This window comes from Terrapene carolina, unplaced genomic scaffold, assembly GCF_002925995.2.
Source record: "Terrapene carolina triunguis isolate 2854851 unplaced genomic scaffold, T_m_triunguis-2.0 Scaffold66, whole genome shotgun sequence".
Classification (NCBI taxonomy): domain Eukaryota; kingdom Metazoa; phylum Chordata; order Testudines; family Emydidae; genus Terrapene; species Terrapene triunguis.
Genome location: NW_020664417.1, coordinates 61,419,815 through 61,441,771, shown reverse-complemented (window position 1 = coordinate 61,441,771; position 21,957 = coordinate 61,419,815). Strand labels below are relative to the sequence as shown.

Here is a 21,957-nt window from a genome sequence, read left to right as displayed (position 1 = left end):
TATAAAACAATGCTTAGTTTAGTGGTTAGAAAGAAATATGGCAAAATGACATAAGAAAACCTTGAAGAAACAGGCCCAATCACTAATCTTGTCTTGACCAGAGCAGAGGACAGGGTTCAGACCTAAGCTGTTTCATCTGACCTGAGTCAAGTTCTGATAATCAGCAATGAGATCACTTGTTTGTTACAGTGTATAAAAAAAGCAAAGTTTTCCAGGGGTTCTTTGTCAGAGCTTTCCCTGACCCCCTGGAGCCATGCTATGATGGGAAGGTGTCTCCCAGGACTGAACCTGTTGTGAGTATTCAGCCAACGCTTATAACTGTAATTGTTGCTAGGGCATAGAATATCAGAGCATATATGCTTATACTGATATTTTGGATGCAACCAATGCCTAATGGCCTTTGGACCAATAAGTGCTTCTGTGGAAACTGAGTCATGATAAACATAAAATTACTAGGAAAATGATTTCCAACAGAATCCAGCAGTGTTGTCGTCACAGCACACTCTATCCCACTTGTGCTCTTCTGTACAGCAGACTCCAAGGGTGGCCTCAGTAAGTCTATGTTCAGTTTGGTTTTGTTTTGGAAGTGGAGTCCTACTCTGATGGGTGACTTTGTGATATTCCATATGTAAGGATCTAGGAATTAGAACCTGGGTCTGCAGAGCCTGGGACATCTGATATTCCCACAGTGCCCATGCAAAGCTATAGCCAGGAGCACTATGGAGAGTAGGCACTGCAGGAAGCACCATCCAAGAGACCCAGAGTGACAGTACCCTGCAGCCCTCTGATTGGCTAAGTGTCCTATTTAACCCCAGGAGTTGCCCAAGAAAGTTGTTTGGGTAACCACACAGAGTTTGGCCTGTGGCAATGCTAGACTTTGCTTGATCTCTGGCCTCTGACTCCAGCTTGACCCTGACTCTTGCTTATGGAACCTGGCCCTTGTGAGTCCTCCAACTCCTGCCTGGTGACTACTGGCCCTGATGGGGAGAACTCACCCCACCTATGACCGTTAGGTCAGACCATCTATGCCCTGGTCCTTTACACCATGTTTATCATCTCAACTATTTCCACATCATATGCGCTCAGTGTAAAGTTAAAAAAAATGGGGGTGGGGGGTGTTAATCACCATCCTAAAAACACATCTCAGTTCTTGCCATCTTGATAAAGATTCTGCAGATCAAATTGAGGCCCTTGGTTACTCCTGTGCATCTTGTTACTCAAGTGCATCTGGTGGGTATTACTGATCAGAACATAACACTTCAGTTTATGGTTCACCACAAGGAATAGAATCCAGCTCAATCTAAGGCAGAGTGATTTAGCTGTGCTGGCCTGCAGGACTCAGAGAAGTATAATCAGTGAAAACTTACATTATGTCTACACTGCACATTTCACAACAGTGTGGCTGTGCCACTGCAGCTGCGTCTTTGTAAGGTGCACTGTGTAGCTGCTCTTTATCACTAGGAGAGCTCTCCTGGTGAAAAAATAAAATCATCCCCAATGAGGGGTGGTAGCTTTTTCACCAGGAGCATGGTTCCCACTGACAAAGCGCTGTCCACACCGGTGCTTTTCGTCGTTAAAACTTTTGTCGTTCAGGAGAGTGTTTGTTCACACCCCTGAGTGACAAAAGTTTTAACGACAAAAGTGTCAGTGTAGACATAGCCTTAGTTTTGTCAATAAAATAGGCAGAGGGAGCAGATCTATTCACTGAAAAGATGCTGTTTTTACAGTTACTTTTCAGAATATAACCACACTTTAAACAAAAGACTTAATTATTTCTAGTCTGAGAGACTTTTGCAGAAGGGAACATATACATTTTAATATTAATGTGGTACCAAAAAATAGCAGTAGAAAGCATAGGAAAACAGTTTTGGGGAAAAACTAATGAATATAATGTAGTGTACTTTTAAATGTTCCTAAATCTAGATATTTTATTTAGATTCTTTAGGCAGATTGCTTCAAGACACAGACATACTTACATTATGTGGACTGGCTGGTTTTCCAGCCATGTTGGATCCTCTTAGATTAGTTGGTCTCAGCAAAAACAAGACAAGAGCGATAACCACCCAGGCCATCATTATCATGGCAATACTGATGCCGTTATCACCAGAGGAATTTGGTCCTGGCACTACAGACAGAGAAAACTAAATTATAAAAGCGTGTGGGAGCAGAGTCCTTTTATCAGCATGAAAGTGTAAACAACACAAGTATCAGACCAAACTACAACAGTTTTGGTTCACAGCTGTGATTATTCTGTCTGCTTGGCTTTAAGATTCACAATTTTTTGTAAGGTTGACAAAAAAGTGCCAATTTCCTAAAGCTGCAATTAAATTCCCTCTTAATGGGTTGCAGATAAAAAGAGCACACTATGTTACTGTGGGCAGAGTATACAAAGACAAGGTTCAGAATGATTTACAACTGATATCAGTGCAAAACAACAACATAATATTATACATATATCAATATAAGTGAAATATTCCACACTTGTAGGGGGAATGGTGTATGATTTTCATAGCCCATTTTTATAGGCCATTCACGCTGCAAACCCCAATGCACCATGCAGCGTTGTTAGCCTCCACTTGCTCTTAAGCAATCTTGTGTATGTAGGAACAAGGAAGGCGTCTAGTTCTTTGTGTAACCCACAGTAGATGAGCATGAGTCTTTGTTCCCCTCTACTGGCTGATCTACATAGGTGGAGGAGTCTACTACAACTGCTGCCTAATAAAGCTAGTGGGAAAAGCTTGCTTTTAACACTGAAGGTCCAGGTTCAAACCCTGCTATCACAGCCCAAGCACAGAGGATCGTTATACCTACTTGCGAAAAGAAGTTTGCAAACCACTCAGAATAAATTGTTTACTGTTAATTTAGCTCTCCAATTGTTTCCAAGGAGACTGATGTTTCTAAATTTGATGGAAATTCAAAATTATGTATTGCAAAGATTGTGCAAACAGATGTCTGTCTTGGCATTAGTCATGAGCTTGGTGTGGCAAAGATTTCTCATTTAAGTATTTGACTCAATATGTGAGCTGTGTGGTGGTCGCTGAGATCATGTTCCCTAACAGAGTGGCATAACTACTATAAACTACTTCCCTTTCTTCCTAAAACCAAAATATTGGTGTGTCAGGGTGCAGGAGGTCCTTAATTTCTGTGAAGAAGAGTGCTGCAGGAGGCAGAGGCAGGGACTGATAAAAAAGGGAAGCCAATATACTGACATTTACAACAAAATAACAAATGGAACTACAGCATATTTCCACAAAATTGAGAAATTCCCCTGAATGGAGTTGTCTGGTTGTACTACCAGGGAGAAATAAGTATTTAAAGTCTCCCAAATATCTGATTATTTGCATATTTAAAATATGCAGCCTTTTTCCTGAGATCAGTGTTGCCAGGTTTAGCACATTAGCTGCACATTTCTGCTACAAGTAGTAGTGAAATGCTAGTATTTAAAATTACCTTAATTAAGCATTTGATTTATCATCCCATCACGCTGAATTCCTTCTCTTTCAGGCTCATAATGTATCTTTTGACTCCAACAGCAAAATTGTCATTGACTTTACGTGGTGTAGTTTGTGTATTACTCATCAGAAGGTAACTAATGCAATGCTATTGGGAGGTAATCTTCAGAACAAGAAAAGCTAGATGATTTTATTTATGAAAGTTTAGATTTTGTACAAAACCTCAAAGTCTGGGGAAAATCCACAGAGAGAACCAGGGCCTTGAAATTTGCAGGTTTTTAGCAGCCACTCATTTCTATTATCTTTGACAATTACATATAGAGTCTTTCACCTCTACCATGCTGGTTTAAATCTGGCCTATGTCAATGTTCGCTGGAAGTTACCACCAGTAATAGCTGTTTGATGATCTATTTGCAGTGAGTGGGGTGGGGTCAGTCAAGTTCCTTGAGCACAAGTTTTCACAATGGAAAACTATTATCACTGTTGTCCCCTTTAATGGCATTTTCAAGAGAGCCCAAGGGCTCAGTGGGCACAGAGAACTATTCCCTCATCCACGAAGGTGATATCTACATAACAGAGTTAAGGCAAGCTAATCGGCTATGGTGGGGAAGCTTGCAGGACTGCTGCCCACAACACAGCTCTTCTGTAATACAAGACTTCATGATCCAGAGCCATCGATCTGATATCCTTCACGTACATAAAATTCACTCAAAAATATAACAGAAAAATTGGGATGAATTATGAAAAATCAGACCTCAGCAGCACTTTCTCAGACCCAATGAGAGAACTCTTTTGATTTTATGAACTAAAGGAATTGCCATTAAACTCCTGCTTTTCAAATGTTTGAAATGGAGACATCTCAAATCTGGAAAAGCTGCTAACATAAACAGGTTCAACTATAAATGCCAATTACAAAAAAACATTCTAATGAGAGTTTGAAGGTCAGCCACTCTGGGTATGGGTCAGAAGGAGATCTAGCAGGTGCAAAATGAGAACATATAGTAACAGGAAATGTAACTTTCAGTTTGCTAGTTATGTCATAAAATACTGATTCAGAACAGCATGTATAATTGTGCAGGCAAGCGTTCAGCTTGCAGTCTTGTTCTGTACAAGTGAAACAACATTAATCAGCTTGGTGCATCAATATTTGAAACTTTGGGAGGCCTTTATACATCACATCCCCATCACATAATACCTAACCCTGCCTCAGAACAGACGTGTAGACTAGTTGACCTTTGAGGTCCCTCTAGGGCTTCTGATTTTAGGTTTTAACCAATGAACACCAACAAAACATTCCTGATACTAAAAAAATAAAAATAAAAAAACTCTGGTGTATATCCTATTACCAGAAAAGAACTGGAAATGGTTACTTGTACCTAAGGGTTTGTCTACACAAAGAAGAAGTAGTGTGGACTACAGGGGTGTGATTTTTAAAGTGTACTAATGCATTGCACATTGATTGATCCATGCAGATCCTGTTGGTGTGCACTAAAGGTTCCCTAGTGTGCTTTAACACAGTGGTTCTCAACCAAGGATATGCATATACCCCTGGGAGTACGCAGATGTCTTCCACGGGGTACATCAACTCATCTAGGTATTTGCCTAGTTTTACAACAGGCTACATGAAAAGCACTAGCAAAGTCAGTACAAACTAAAATTTCATACAGACAATGACTTGTTTATACTGCTCTATATACTATACACTGAAACGTAAATACAATATTTATATTCCAATTGATTTATTTTATAATTATATGGTAAAAATGAGAAAGTAAGCAATTTTTCAGTAATAGTGTGCTGTGACACTTTTGTATTTTTATGTCTGATTTTGTAAGCAAATAGTCTGTAAGTGAGATAAAACTTGGGATACGCAAGACAAGTCAGACTCCTGAAAGGGGTACAGTAGTCTGGAAAGGTTGAGAGCCGCCACTGCTTTAATGTAGTGCTTTTGAAACAGTACTGTGTTAAAGCGCAGTAGGGAATATTACAGAGAGATTAGATTACTCATTACAAGAGTGTATACTGTAATGTATATACATTAACAAGTCATCAAAACACGTAAGGACAAGCTTAACTTTGAGCACATGCTTAAGACCACCCCTGTTCATAAAAGTTCAGCAAGTACTTAAATGCTTTGCTAACTTGGGTCCTAAAGTCACATATCACTTGAGGGAGCACTGGCTACCCTAATGCTATGTTCAGCAGAAACTCAACTGACTAGCCAGTTTCACAAACTTCAATTGTCAAAAACCCAGTTGTGTTAGCAATGCCATGTTAATGTATTTTGACTGTATTCACGTTCTTTTTATTCCCATTGAGTAAATTTCACTCAGGTACAGAGGGGCGGCATAAGGAGACCCAATTACATCCCATGATACAGTTAAGACATGCCTTGGTCTTGCAGAGCAGACAGAGAACAAGCCCTATTTTAGTTGTGTCCCTAAATCAGGTTATAGCCTTGGTGTTGCAGGACTAGAGAACATGCAGGGTACATGGTAAAAACAGTTCGGTCCTGTGTACACTGCAAGGTCAACTCATAGTTTAAGTGTGCTGGGAAATTACTATGTGTAACTGGTTCCCTCATGTGTAAATGGCCCATGTTGGATGGCCAAAGATGATTCAAAGTCTTTAGAATTTAAGTTATAATACTTCAGAGTTGGGATTGATTCAAAATGAGAAGGTTAAGTGTGCTATATTAGAACTTTTCAACTGACCTAATAATCTATTAATCCTACCTATATCTGCTCTATCCCAGAAAGATTTTGTTTAATTTAATAGGAGTTCTCACCCATGTGAAGGATCTGAATTATACCCTTAAAGTTCATCCATGAATCACAAGAGACTTTACATCAGTTCTGATCTGCATTTACCATACTAAAATTGTAGACTACCTTTCTGAGTCATTGTACTGACTTGCAACATTAACAGTCACAGATGACTACTCCTTAAATATTGCCTGCTTTGTTTCCAGTTAGTCTGATAAACTTTGAAATAAATTAGTGTTATTCATCTTGTGCTCATTTGTAAGAGTCAAGGGAGTCCAACCTACTGCACTACCATCTGCCAGCTCCCTCTTCTCTCCCCCCTTAGTTCTCTGATCCTCCCTCTTTTTCTGTTCTTTCCTCCCCTCCAGTTCTCCCTATGGTCTTTGATTTCCCTTCTCCTCCCCCTCACTAATCTTCAGATTTGCAGGGATGTGCCCTGCCTTCTCAGGTTAGCCTCCTATAGAACACATCTCTTTCTAGTCTCTCCTGCCTCTGTGGCCATGATCAAGAAATGGTAATTTATTAACCACCGGAATAATTTCCCAAGGGTCATGGTGTATTCTACATCCCTGGCAATTTTAAAATCAAGATTGGATGTTTTTCTAAAAGATATGAGCTAGGAATTATTTTGGGGAGGTTCTATGGTCTGTGTTATACCGGAAGCGAGACTAAATAATCAAAATGGTCTGTTCTGACCTTAGAATCTACGAAAAAATTAGGCCTTGTCTACACTACCAAGTTTTGTCACAAAACTGATGTTGACACTCAAAAATCGGCATAATAAAAATCAGAATGTCATGTTCACATTTGCTCCCTCTGTCAGCAGAGTGCATCCACAGTTGGAGCACTATCACTGACAGTAAGTATTTTCACACTTGCTTCTTATCAAACTGTCTGTACTGAGCCATCTTGATTATCACTTCAAAAGTTTTTTTTCTCTTACTTAATTGGCCTCTCAGAGTTGGTAAGACAACTCCCACCTGTTCATGCTCTCTGTATGTGTGTGTATATATATCTCCTCAATATATGTTTCACTCTATATGCATCCGAAGAAGTGGGCTGTAGCCCACAAAAGCTTATGCTCTAATAAATTTGTTAGTCTCTAAGGTGCCACAAGTACTCCTGTTCTTATCACTGACAGTGTGGGCAATATGCTGTGGGTACCTATCCCACAGTCCAGCTCGACACTTTTTGTCGCTAGGTGTTGTGGGAAGGCGGAGTGGATCGCAGCACATCTTGGGACCGGGCTCAATGTTCCGTGAGGCATTGCTTTCTGTCCCAGCACTCCATGGGCTTGCAGCTTTCTTTTGTGGAATTTTTCAATGACCCTTCTTTGCTGTGCACCCCGGCATCTTTGTCAGAAGGGATGGATCCCGCACTGCTCTCCTATGCTCTGTTAACTGTCATGAAGACATCGTGAAGGGCAGTGGAGTTAATCGCAAAGTTCCTAACTGAAGAAGACTCCCAGTTGCCTGACATGCTGTGTGATATGGATAGGAGCAACTTCAGATTGCTTTTGGCATTCACAGAACAGCTGCACAGGGTAGACCGTTGCTTTTGGGCTCGAGAAACAAGCACTGAATGGTGGGATCGTATCATCATGCAGGTATGGGATGATAAGCAATGGCTACAGAACTTTCAGATGTGGAAAGACACCTTCCTGGAACTATGTGCGGAGCTCACCCCAGCACTGCGGCGCAAGGACACCAGAATGACTCTGGGAAATGTGAATGAAATAGTGGATGGCTTTGCAGAAACGGGGTTCCCTAATTGTAGAGGGGCGATAGATGGCACATATATTCCAAATTTGGCACCAGACCACCTTGTGACAGAGTACATCAATAGGAAGGGTTACTTCTCCAGGGTGTTGCAAGCACTTGTGGATCACCATGGGCATTTCACTGACATCAATGCAGGGTGGTCCGGGAAGGTGCACGACGCACACGTGCATCTTCAGGAACAATGCACAGAAGCATGATTGTTAAATTCACACACAGCATTGAAATATTTCAATAAAATACACCTTTTGCAACATAACAATCACTTTCTCACTGACCGTTGGCAAGTACACATCTCTGCGAACACCCAAAGCATGGTGAGTGTTGGCGGGGTGGGGAGGGGGGCTCCACCTGGGGAAAAAGGCACTCACTCTGCAAGGGCTGTGGTGCAGCTGACTTGGGAAAAAATCCTAAAATTCTCACACACTTTTCCACAGGCAGGGGTCATTCTAGCAGATATCTCACTGCTAAGGGTAAGCAGAGAAACGAGGGTACATCTACTACATGTTTGTGGCTTCCGCGCTGCTCCCTATGCTGTTCGCCTGTGTGACACTTTGGTCCCTGCACCAGTGATTGCCGAATGGTGCGGGAAATTTTCCTACAATGGGGAAAAGAACAAAGCCAACGAAGCCTCAGCAGAGGATTACCAGTACCTCCAGGAAACTTTCCTGGAGAGCTCTCTGGAGGATTCCCGTGAGATCTCAGCGTGCATCAACACCCTGTTCCCATACTGATTAGCTACACAGGGAATGTCCAGCTCACAGAAACACAGCCAGCCTTGTACATTTCTATACCCTGAACCCACCTCCACACTACACAAACCACAGCCACTTACCAGACGTCTCCTCTCCTGCTTCTTGCTCGCTGGAGAGCAATTGCTGAGACTGACTAGACACCTCTGGAGTGGTGAACAGTTCCTGGCTGCTTGCCCCACCAGGTGACCCTGCCGGGAGCTCCACATCATCATCTAACTCCACCTCTTCATCAATGACTTTGTCCTCTGGGTTAGGTCCTCTTTCCACCGCCTCCAGTCCCGCCAAGTATCCATGGGACTCTTGGCGGTGGATGTGGGGTCACCACCGAGGATAGCACCCAGTTCCTTATAGAACCAACAGGTCTCAGGTGCAGCTCCCTTATGGTATGCCTGCTTCAGCTCCTTTATCTTCGCTCTGCACTGCAGTGTGTCCCGATCGTAACCCTTTTCACACAAGCCTTGAGAAATGTGCCTGTAAGTATCACAATTCCTATGGCTCAAGCGCAGCTGGGACTGCACAGCCTCCTCTCCCCATATGCTGAGCACATCTAGCAGCTCTGCAGTGATAACCTGCCACGGTCACCTGGGAAGATGAGATGAGACCTCTCCACGAAACAGGAAATGGAATTTCAAAAGTTCCCAGAGCTTCTAAGGGGGAGGGGCGGATGGTTGTTTACCTGGCTGCAGGGCATTGGAGTTCAAACTGCTGACCAGAGCAGTCATGATGGGCTTTGTGGGACACCTACTGGAGGCCAATTTAAGCAATAAAATCAAGCATGGTATCTACACTGGCACTTCGTTGACAAAAATGTAAAGGAAAAAGCCTTATGTCTCTCGTCAGGGTGGTTGTATTTTGTCACCAAAACAGGGCATTTTTGCCACCAAAAGTCGCCTCGCAGTGTGTATGCATTCACTATTTTGTCGACAAAAGCTGCCTTTTGTCAACAAAACTTTGTAGGGTAGACAAGGCCTAATCAAATTGAAAGGGCAAGGTAGACCATGCACTGACCTTGCCAGAAACAGAGATTAAACACTACAAGGCTCAAGATCCAGGAGGGACCTCCTCCCAGTGGGAGAGCAGAAAAGAAATACTACACAAAGTACTCCATTGCTAACTACTGGTTGCCCTTCTTTCCCTTCCCTCAGTATGGCATATTCTCAGAATGCAGAAACAATGGGAGTCAGCACTGTAAGAGCTGAGTGACCAGACAAACAACAAAAGAGCACCAGAGAGAGGGTCTATTTTCTAAGACCTTGATTGAAAGGTCAGGAGATGACCAACTTCTATTCTGCATAGGTCCTTATACCACGTCATTACTCCAGGAGCCAATAGCCTTCTAGTAGTGCCTTAAGCGATGTGACTAGCATCTATCATGTATGGTTTGTTCTTTTTCTCTCTCGGCAGGAGGAGAACTGTGTGTATGCATTTAATGTACTCATTGCTTTGTGTTTCTATTAGAGAAGACAGGTCAAAGAAGTGAACCTTGCACTTGGACTGAAAGATGGTGAGGTCTGTGACGACTTTTAGTATAGCAGGGCACTTAACTGATTTTTCAGTCTCTGGCAGTCAGGGGTAGGGGGGAATTTTTTCATTCCACCCAACCCCAAATATTTTCAGAATTTTCAACAAATCTAAAAAGTCAATAACAAGTTCATTTCAGGTCGAACAAAATGTTGTTGGACCCAAAACTTCTTGGTTTTTTTCTGGGCATTTTTAGACTTTTATAATAATCACCAGGCTAGAGAGTCATTTTTTCTCTACCTGGCCCAGTGAATACATGATTATTTATACAAAGTGGAACAGCTTCAACAGAAGAGATGGAAAAATCCACCCCAGAATATGCTATAGCCCTGGTGGTTAGGACACTCACCTTGCAGAGTGAAGATCTGAGTTCAAATCCCTGGTCTAGAGCAGGGATTCAAACCTGGGTCTCCCACATGAATACCCTAACCACTGGGATAGTGCGTATAAGTGCATGTCTAAGTCCTCTTGTATATCTAGCCCCAAATTTTCTTTTGTCCAAAACTATTCAGCAAATGTGTGTCAAATTCATGAAGTTTGTTGACCCAAAACTGCATTTTTTGGTGAACTATTTAAAAAAAAAAAAAAAGCCCAGCTATAGTCCTTTATTTCTGGGGGAGTTAAATTCCACAGTCTCAGATTAACCCCCAAGAAAGCTCTGTCTCCTGCACAGTGAAGGCAAAAAGTTCCATTGTGCCAGAGAAGCAGAACTTATGACCAAAGTCCTCATCTTGGAACTTCAAGCTATCATTTAGAAGTGCTAAGGCCAAGGCATTGAGCACCTTGACAATAAGGACCAAGACCTTGAACATGACTTGAAGTTCTATGCAAAGACAGTGTGGAGAATGGAGGACAGGTTTGATGTGGTTGGAGTAGCCACCCTTGCTAAGGAGACATGCAGCAGAGTTCTGTTCCAGCTGGAGATTCCTAAGCATTGATGGCTTTACTGCTGTAGTCCAGATGGATGGTGATAAAGGTATATATAATTGAGACAGGTCACCATCTGCCAAGATGGGACAGAAGCTTCTAGACAACTGGAGATGGTAGAAAGCATCCTTGCAGATGCTGCCACGTGAGAGCTTTGTGTTAGCAAGGAATTCATGAGCACTCCTAAACTACAGACGGAAATGACCAATTTATGGGTGTGCACCTTCAATTAAAGCAGCCTCTACCATGGCTGGAAAGTCTCAGAGTGCTTTCATTTGCCCACAAACATCATCCTTCTCTTCTCGGGTTCCGCTTCAACCATCCATGAGCTGATCCTATACAAACAGTGGATCATCTTGTCGGTAGTAGTATGATCCTATCTGGTGAAAGATAGGTAATGCTATGTGCCATCTGCATACTGCAGGCACTTGAGTCCATGTCATCTTACCTTTCACCTAATAGCTGCAACTGCTCTGTCGCTTGATCTGTGAATTGAGGCAAAAAGCTATGATTCATCCACTCTACGTAAAGTGTGGCTTCTCCCCTTCCACTTATGTTAAGAGATTTCCTGAGTAACAGATTCTGAAGAATCCTACACCCTCCCTAACTAAGGCATACAGGTAAAGGAAGCAAGTTCAACCTTAATCTCAGTTGTGATTGAACTGGGATCTGAGATGCAGTGGGAATGGGGCCAAACAGTGTTAGGATAACTGGTGAATAGCCTAAGTTTGGCTAGAACCTGATTCTAACACACTTGGACCCATCCAAACTATATTACAACCTAGTTCAGCTACAAACTGTGCTTAAGCACATTTGTTAAACTCAGTTCCCTGGTCACTGTACAGGATCCTGAGAGCAAAGGAGAGATAGCTAGGCGAGAGGAATAGGGCTTCTAATGTTTGTGTAGCACCTTATACAGTATTTTCAAAGTGCTAATGTACGATTACTAACTACCCTGAGCAGCACTCCCTTATTGTATCATGTGCTTCCTTGCCTAAGTTATAAATTAGAATCCTTGTTACCCTAAAGAGATATATAAAAGGCTTTAAGATGACCTCTTTAGTTTGTAGTTACACAACTCCCCAAGAAATCTTTCAGTTAAAATCCTCCACTATGAAGAACAGGTCCAGTTTGCAATACAAGCTAAACTCTAATGATACCTACCCCTAAGAGAGATAGTAAAAATAAACATTAGCTGGATGCAAGCTCCAAAAAATCTTAAATTTGGGGTTAAAGGATACATTTCACAGAAAGAATCATAATCCACAGTGTTTAGGGAGTTTACATGGATTTCTGTCGTTGCCTCTCCTTAGTTGGTAGCAACAGAAAAACATGATACACCTATGACATCACTGAGCCACAGCCCTGTTGTTTCCCAAACCAAAACACACATAAATCTCAGCAGTTACTTCTATGATCTGTAGCCATAGGATTTGTCCATAACAACATGAGCAGCTGGCTTTCCAGAAGGAAACATGAACCACCAGAATGAACTGTCAGGGGAGAATTAAAGCAAGAATTTTGGGATCTGGGCCCAGCAGTGAAGAACTATGAATCAGTAAATGGCAGGAAGCATAGTACCGAGCTGATTGCTGCTAGCCAGCTAGTCACTTGCTGCTGGTGCAGGACTTAGGAAAAAGGAGCGGGATTCTAGATCCATCACAACTGTAGACTCATGACAACCTGATTTAAGGGGAAGGAGGCAATGAATGGAAGTCATGCCTCATGCCTGTCTGAGAGTGAGGGTGAGGGTGGATGTGATGTTCTCATGGAGCAAGGCCCAGAATAGTCATAACCCACCTCAGAAAACAACAGTTCCAGCAGATTCTCCAGCTCAATCTGTTTATTCTGTTATTTGATTCTTGAGAGTTTTACAACACTTGTTGTTTACCCAATTAAAAAACAGTCAGTCAAAATGTCATCCTAAGCCATTAACAGAAAGCGACCCTCCACTGGAACTAAACTGTGCACATTATAAAATAATTGAATAGAACTTGGCTCTTCTATACAATACCCATCAGCCCAAGGATCTCAAAGTGCTTCACAAACATTAATGAACTAAGTCTCATGCCCCCTCCCCCCAACTGGGAAGGAGGAAGTATTACCATTCTATTTTATAGATGGGTTACTTGTCACAAAGCAAGTCTGTGGCAGAGACAGGAACACAACTCCCAACGCAGGTGAATTCTGAAACTGCTAGACCATGCTATCACTATCCCCTGACATACATGCCCCTTTCTCCTTCTCAGAAGTGACTGGATGCTTGCAACTCATTGTAAAATTCCATACCTGTGAAAGAGGCTAAATGCCATCTAAGGATCATTTTAAATTAGGATCATCCTCCCTGGACCAGTTGAACCAGATTTACAACCAGAATACAGTGGTGGCATGGTGCAAAGCAGCTGCACCACGCTGGAAGAAGAAGATGTCCTTTTCCAATCCTTATCTGATTGGACTAACTTTACACTGATTCTTGCTGAGCAGACAGTTACTCTTCAGATAGCTGATTTTGGACAAACAGTAAGTAAATTTTTAAAGCCATGATTATATGCAATTTGCATGAATATCAGGTGATTGCAGAAAGCAAAGCATTTGTAACTCAACCATTCTAAAAGGCCAAATAAATCTAAATTGTTGAGCCTTCTTATATGAATAATGATAATTAAAGTACAAGCTGTGATTCTTTTGCCTTCTTTCATTCCTTTTAATGGCAACTGGGAAAATCTAATGGCACATCTGCACTATAAGCATAACTTAGTCAGAGAACCTGGTTACAACATAGCTGTGTCCTGACCCATTACGACACTGCACTGCATAGTTGTATCTGTTATGTGGACAGGACTCAACTGTGTTTTATCTGAATCCTGTAACTAAGATAAAGCCTTGGACATAATAATAAGCTTTAAGAGTAAACATGAATGGAGTTCTAATTAGGACAACACATTTTGATGTGTATTTTCAGCAAGCTTCTACTCAGACACATTTGTCTCCGCACTTTGCAGGTGCAAACCCATAAAAATTCTTTAATATATTCAGTTGTTTGTCCTTGCCAGAGTGCAGACATGTATAGGAGCCCAGGTGTGGTGAGGTATGTCTGCACCAGAGCATCCCCTGCTGACCTAGTGTGGCGCCGCAAGCACTTCCTGCCTCAGTTTCCCTTTTCTCAGGACTCTTTCAGAACTCCACGAAGTCCAAACAGGCGTAAGACAAAATTCCCATGCTAGGCTTCTACTTATTAAATACAAATAGACTTCAAATATAGTCTCTCCCCTTGGGCTCAGGTCTTACACTGCCCTTCTCCTTGGGTCACAGAATTATAGAATATCAGGGTTGGAAGGGACCTCAGGAGGTCATCTAGTCCAACCCCCTGCTCAAAGCAGGACCAATCCCCAACTAAATCATCCCAGCCAGGGCTTCATCAAGCCTGACCTTAAAAACCTCTAAGGAAGAAGATTCCACCACCTCCCTAGGTAACCCATTCCAGTGCTTCACCACCCTCCTAGTGAAAAAGTTTTTCCTAATATCCAACCTAAACCTCCCCCACTGCAACTTGAGACCATTACTCCTTGCTCTGTCATCCGGTACCACTGAGAACAGTCTAGATCCATCCTCTTTGGAACCCCCTTTCAGGTAGTTGAAAGCAGCTATCAAATCCCCCCTCATTCTTCTCTTCTGGAGACTAAACAATCCCAGTTCCCTCAGCCTCTCCTCATAAGTCATGTGCTCCTGCTCCCTAATCATTTTTGTTGCCCTCCGCTGGACTCTTTCCAATTTTTCCACATCCTTCTTGTAGTGTGGGGCCCAAAACTGGACACGGTACTCCAGATGAGGCCTCACCAATGCCGAATAGAGGGGAATGATCACGTCCCTCGATCTGCTGGCAATGCCCCTACTTATACAGCCCAAAATGCCGTTAGCCTTCTTGGCAATAAGGGCACACTGTTGACTCATATCCAGCTTCTCATTTACTGTAACCCCTAGGTCCTTTTCTGCAGAACTGCTGCCTAGCCACTCGGTCCCTAGTCTGTAACAGTGAATGGGATTCTTCCATCCTAAGTGCAGGACTCTGCACTTGTCCTTGTTGAACCTCATCAGATTTCTTTTGGCTCAATTCTCTCATTTGTCTAGGTCCCTCTGTATTCTATCCCTACCCTTCAGTGTATCTACCACTCCTCCCAGTTTAGTGTCATCTGCAAACTTGCTAAGGGTGCAGTCCTGTGGTTCTCAGTCCTGGCCTCTCTGGTCTATAGCCTCTCCCCTTGGCCTCAGGGATTGCATAGCTCTCATCCTTGGGGCCTGTGGTTTCTGGGAGCTCCTCTCTCTCTTAGGCTATGTCTACACTGCAGAGTTTACAGTGGCGCAGCTGTACTGATACAGCTGCGCGCCACTGTAGTGCTGCTAGAGCAGATGCTCTAAGTTGATGGGAGAGAGCTCTTCTGTCAACTTAATTACTCCAGCCCCAATGAGCAGTGGTAGCTATGTTGGCAGGAGAATTGTCTACACCAGTGGTTCTGAACCAGGGGTCTGGGGCCCACTGGGGGGCCACAATCAGGTTTCAGGGGTCCGCCAATCAGGGCTGGCATTAGACTTGCTGGGGCCCAGGGCAGAAAGCCGAAGCCCCACCACCTGAGGCTGAAGCTGAAGCCAAAGCAACTTAGCTTCACAGGGCCCCCCATAGTGTGGGGCCCCAGGCAGTTGTGCTGCTTACTATCCCCTAACGCTGGCCCTGACTTTTATATGCAGAAAAACAGTTGTTGTGGCACAGATGGGCCATGGAATTTTTATAGCATGTGGGGGGGGGGGGGGCTAAGAAAGAAAAAGGTTGAGAACCCTGGTCTACACCAGCGCTTAGGTCAGTATAACTTACGTCGCTCAAGGGGGTGGTTTATTCAAATCCTTGAGCAACGTAAGTTACACCAACATAAGGTGTAGTGTATATGTGGTCTTAGAAGGGCTTGTGTTTCTCTCAGCACTTTCCTCCAACTGAGCCCTGATGGTCTTTTAGCAGGCCCACTAGGTGCTCGTTATTCAATTAATGAGGATAGGCTTGTTCCTGTAGCACCAGGACAGGTATGCATGTGGAAACAATTGGCTAAAAATCCATCCCTCAGAAACAGGCAGCTTAGTCAAGCATGTATGTGCACTACTTGGTTTCAGAGTAGCAGCTGTGTTAGTCTGTATCTGCAAAAAGAACAGGAGTACTTGTGGCACCTTAGAGACTAACAAATTTATTTGAGCATAAGCTTTCCGATGAAGTGGGCTGTAGCCCACGAAAGCTTTTGCTCAAATAAATTTGTTAGTCTCTAAGGTGCCACAAGTACTCCTGTTCTTTTTGCCACTACTTGGTTGAGCATTATGCTGCCTGGACATATGTGTCATTGAAGGTTTTATGCATTAACAAGCTTTGGGGTAAAATTTCCTAAAGCATCTAGTCATTTAGGAGCCTGAGGCCCATTTTCAAAGATGACTTTCAGTCAGACTTAGGCTCCTAAGGCTTAAGTTACTTTAGAAAATGGGCCTTAGGCTCCTAAATGAGATGCTTTTCAAAGACTAAATTAGGCTCCTCAGTTAGGTGCTCTTGAAAATTTTACTCTATTGTTTTAACTACACTTCCCTTGCCCACTGCTGCTCACTCCCCCTCCAAATGCATTCACAGACAATAATGTTTGTATTACCTGACTACAAATTGTAACTACATAATGCTCAATTCTACCAGGCGGTGATCACTCTGCCACTCAAAATCTTCAATGGAATCTCCACACAGATTCACTTCCATGTCTGAATTGATCCCATTTGGCTAACATGATGATGTCCAGTCAGTGTGCACTTATTATTTACAGGAAATTTACAGCATATTTTAAGCCAACATACACCTCAACACTGCTGTATTAGTGAAATGGCCACTGAGTCAGGGAGAAATGCCATCACACTCTACTTTAGTGCAGCATTTCTCAAATGCGGTCACCAGGGGCTTTTCTTGTGGCCATAGCCTACTGGGGTGTGATGGGGGGGGGGGGGGGGAGCAGCGGCCCCTCCCCCTCCCTGGTGCTCCTGGATGCACAGCCTTGGTGTTGGTTGCTGGGGCTTCCAGCAAGAGTTGGGCAGCTGGTGGGGGCGGTGGGGCTCAGAATTTGGGCTTCAGCGGGGAGGAAGGCTCTGGTAGTGAGGCTTTGGGCTCTAGCCCTGGGCTCCGGCTGTGGGGCTTCAGGCTCTGGCCCCCCGCTGCTTTCCCCAGCCAACCTGCCCTCCCCAATTGCCCCTGCTGCCTACCCCGATCTCCCATCCAGGGCTTCATTTGTCCCCAGACTTCCTAGGGCTGAGTAAATCTGCTGTAAAAAGTGATACTTGTATGTTGTTAATATCACTTTTCACAGCAGACTTACTAACTAGCAATAAATAAATTACAATTATTTGGATGTGTGTATGTGCATATTTATTTGTTTTTCCTAAAGGTAATTAAATATTTTAGGAAGAAGTGTGAGAGCGGCCACTAGCAAGAGTTGGTGGCCGCACCCTGAGGCCACCAAATAATTTGTCCTGAGAACCCCTGCCGTGTATACGGTGCATAATGGATCAGATTCCCTCACAGGCAGATGCTGGCAGAGGCCCTTCTGTGAAGGAAACTCTTCTTGGCGTGGGGGTGGGGGGGTCACAGTGGTTCAAAGAGACTGCACAATCCTACAAGTGAATGGCACTAGCCATGGAGGGGGCATGACCAAGGCATTCAGGGGATGTATTGATTCAGCACAGTCCCACTGCAGTCTTCGCTGGCAGGGCTCCCATAGTGCTACATGTGGACATTAAAACCACCCTCCCCTGGCACAACCTCTGTGTATTGGAAAAACCATGATTCTCCTGCCTCGGGTGAATCCCACTTAGTACCATGGTCCTTGCAGGTGCAAGGAAGGTCAAGTTTGAACCCTGAAAGTTACTAGGCTAAATTCCATTAGACTTGGGGACAAATTGAGAAAGGTGCTGCACTCCTGCAACTCACATTGACACCAATGGGTTTCAGGGTTGCTCAGCCCAGGATGTGGCCCATAACATACATTCATTTAAATCTGACAAAGATTAATTCAAACCACAACTCTGCAAGAAAGAAAAAAAGATCCAGGCATACAACATCTCATTTTAGTTAAATTATTGCTACTTATTTTGACTTTCACAGGAGTCCTAATCTCATACACTTCCAGTTAGAACACGGTTACTTACATTCTTGAAGGCATTCTGTGTCTGTGCAGTATGACTGGGATTGCCTCAACTGAAATGAATAAAAAGAAAGACCTCATCGTTAGGAAAGGGACCTGATCAGCTGTTCAAAAGTAGCAAGACAGATCTGAATTATTGCATAGTTTAAATTTATTCAACATAATGGATCTATACAGAGTTTAAAAAAAATATTAGGGAATACTAGGTTGAATTTTTGAACTGAAACCATGAGAGATCTTTGATAAGAAAGATTGTAACTGCTATATTGCTGCCTCACACCAGGTTTTTGGTATGTGAAGAATCCTAGTTATTTATGAGGTTTCTAAATAACTATTTATACAATGTACTTTAAGGTGACTGACTAAAATACTGTTGCTTCCATTATCAACATTCCTGGTATGTTACACAAGGTTTAAGTCTGAATACATTTTTTAAGTTCAAGTTTATAAACCTGTATATACTGTGAGGTTCATAATGGATGTGTGCTGTTACAATCAGATTAAAAAGCTACATTAAAATACCACGGGATCATCTATTAATATGTGATCATACTAAAATAATGCATTTGCACTTTAATTCTGGCATTTCCCATCTTTTGCATTCTTGATTTTTCAACCTAATAACTTTCTTTAAAGAAAGTATATTTTGTATACAGTTTCCTAGTTTGTTAGGTTTAGGAAAAAAAATGCAGAAACATTTTCTATTATGTACAATTATATCACCAGCCCCATTAGCAGAGGTTGAACCCTGGCCTTTCAATTCTGCAGAAAGATGTCGCAGGTTTGTTTTGAGAAGCAGCCTGGTTAAGAGAATGCGATTTGTGTCCAGCCTATTAGGGAGTTGGGCTCTATTCCTGCTTGTGCAACCTCTCAGTGGAAAATGAGATATTGATTAATTATAAAAGGTGTGAAGGGAAATATTAACATTAATGATAAATGAGTCTTGAACTCATGTTGTCCTGGTTCCCCATTATTATTGGTGTTTGTTTCTGTTCCGGGGTTCATGTCACATTTGCAGGATATGACCGCAGAGGCAGGGATTGATCACTGGGCATCTATTCTGCTGCCACATTCTCTCTCTTCCCAGGTGTCGTGAGGGGCAGTGAGGACCTGGTCTTAGAATGTTCAGGGATTCTGACATACTACCAAAATTATATTTCGCAAAACACAGGCTGGAGATAGGAAATGGTGATTTTCAAGAAGCAATTTTTACTCAGGCAAATCTGCATAAAAATTCCTGGGATGAACAAAAGGTCTCTGGCCTCAAAACAATCACCATGTTGAATTTCAAAGACGTGCTTTAATAGCAGTATCGGAGCATCTATCTCTTCTTGTCACAATGGGATGCTCACTATGACTTTGGTGTATTAATCAATACAGGCACACACACACAAACACTAAATAGTACAAGTGTAATTGTTCATGATTAAACAAATATAGTAGCTTGTGCAGAAGTCTCACAATTTCCCCCAAGTTTTACCTTACATTGGTGTAGCAGGTATAATCACTCATTTTGTTATAAGCACATAACGTATTATACAAAGCACAACACTTCACAAAGGCCAAGACAGCAAAAGCTGAGCAATTGAGAAAGGAAGAGATTTTTAGTCAGAACATTTAAAACTCAGTTTATATCTATTTAACTTCAATGACTAATGAACATTTTGGAGAAAGGAAACCTTTACTAAAGATTTATCACAACACTTCCTTCAATGAAGGTGTTACGAGCTCATAATAAACATGCTATGAGACTGTCAAGAAAGCCTCCAGCAAAACCAGGGAAAACCAAAATTAACTTTCCTGATGTTTCTATGGTTAATAAACAAGCAGAAAAAAAATCTAATAGAAGACACCCCCGCCCCCAGAAACAACACTGCAAACCAAACCTACTTCCAGGCCTTCTTTACATATCACAAAGAAGGGCACAAGCCCAATTTTTATTACAAACCTTTGCAGATCATCCTTATAAGAGGATGAACTTCTCTTACCAAATTATACTGACTTAGAATATTTTGTTACTGAAATATTCTGGACTGTAAGGATTGGACATCGGTGTATCTACAGTTTAAAGAGGTGAATGATGTGGATAAATTCCACTCATAAAAGGGCTTGATTTAGGGAGGGGCTAAACATTTACAATCCCTACTGGAGGCCATGGGGTTTGCAGGTGGTCAGCACTCGTGGGTCAATCCCAGCATATTAAATGGACAAAAGATATACAATTTGACCTTTGAGACATAATACAGACTCACTAGCATGTATCATACATTCTTTAATATACACAAAACCCTTCCCATATAAACAACGACAATTTCTTCATGTACTTGTAATAAAGATCTTTTTTTGATGGTTACGCAAAAAGAAATAGGTAAAATTTTCAAAAGTGCCTAGGTCACTTTCGCTCTTAAATCCCATTTAAATTCAATAGGATTTAGGCTTCTAGGGGGATTTAGCCGCTTCTGAAAATTTTACCCAATGGTTATAAACATGGACCTGTAGTACCAATTACTTGCCACATGAAGACAACGGTGTAAGCAAAATTCACAACTTTGATACAGGGCACAGAAGAAATCTGTGGAAAATTACAGTAAAATATGTGAGGACTTTTATTCTGGTTTACGTAATCTGCAGACATTTTATGGAGACTCCTCCTAACCATGCACATCCCTTCCTACATATGAGTCTCACCTGCAGCTCTTGTGCACTTAAAAGCTCCCACTGAAGCCATCTCTTAATCTAGCTACCGCTCACATGGAAACAGTATCAGAGGGAAGCTCAAAGCAAAATCAAATAAGGGAGGCCACTTTTACAAATATCAGTCAACATCTGTCTAGTCTAGCTCTTTCCCCTTTAACATTTCCCAGCGTTGCTACCACCCAGGCAGCTCCTCTGTCTAGTGTAGACAGCGGCTAAAGGCCATGGGTGTTTTGAACACGGTCTCATCTACTCCTGCTCTAAGCACTAACCCAGGCCTTGTTACACCCTACCCAGTTCAGAATAGTTTTTACACTGTTCTTAAAATGGCTTTTAGCACTTTCCCCTCCCTCCATTTCTTTCCATTGTACCGCTAATGCAGTGCCACCAGCAGTAGCAATGGTGGGCGCTCTAGTGCAGGCTGACCATTGGTATTTTAACCACCATGTGAAGCTTATTCATTAAGATTTGAAAGACACTTTAAGGCCCTTGGATGTAAGGAGCTATAGAAGTGCCAAGTGGCAGAAATATTCAAAGTAACTGATCTATCTTAAGGTAAGTGCCACTAGAAGAGTGATTTTCAACCTTTTTTCATGTGCGGACCCCTACACATTTTTTAATGGAGGTATGGACCCCTTTGGAAATCTCAGACATAGTCTGCAGACCCTCGGGGGTCCATGGACCACAGGTTGAAAACCACTGCACTAGAAGAATTGTTTGACATAACTGAAAAATATTTTCTTGTTGAATACATGGACAAGGTCGGTTTTATCCATAAACAAATATACTAATAAACCCTTAAAGAGTAAAGATGTCAGAATACTCTGGCTGATTTTCAGAGGATCTGGCCACACAAT

General features: G+C 42.4%; 1 protein-coding gene across 1 annotated transcript in view; it reads right to left on the bottom strand.

Annotated features, from left to right (window-relative positions):
* The window catches only part of SMIM14 (small integral membrane protein 14), a 61,887-nt gene that overhangs the window by 902 nt on the left and 39,028 nt on the right, over positions 1 to 21,957 (bottom strand). Inside the window, exons 3-4 of the mRNA XM_024211702.3 lie at positions 18,411 to 18,459; positions 1,977 to 2,125 (exon numbers count right to left, since the gene is read on the bottom strand). Coding sequence (XP_024067470.1) covers positions 1,977 to 2,125; positions 18,411 to 18,459 — 198 coding nt within the window. The remainder of the gene's footprint in view (positions 1 to 1,976; positions 2,126 to 18,410; positions 18,460 to 21,957) is intronic.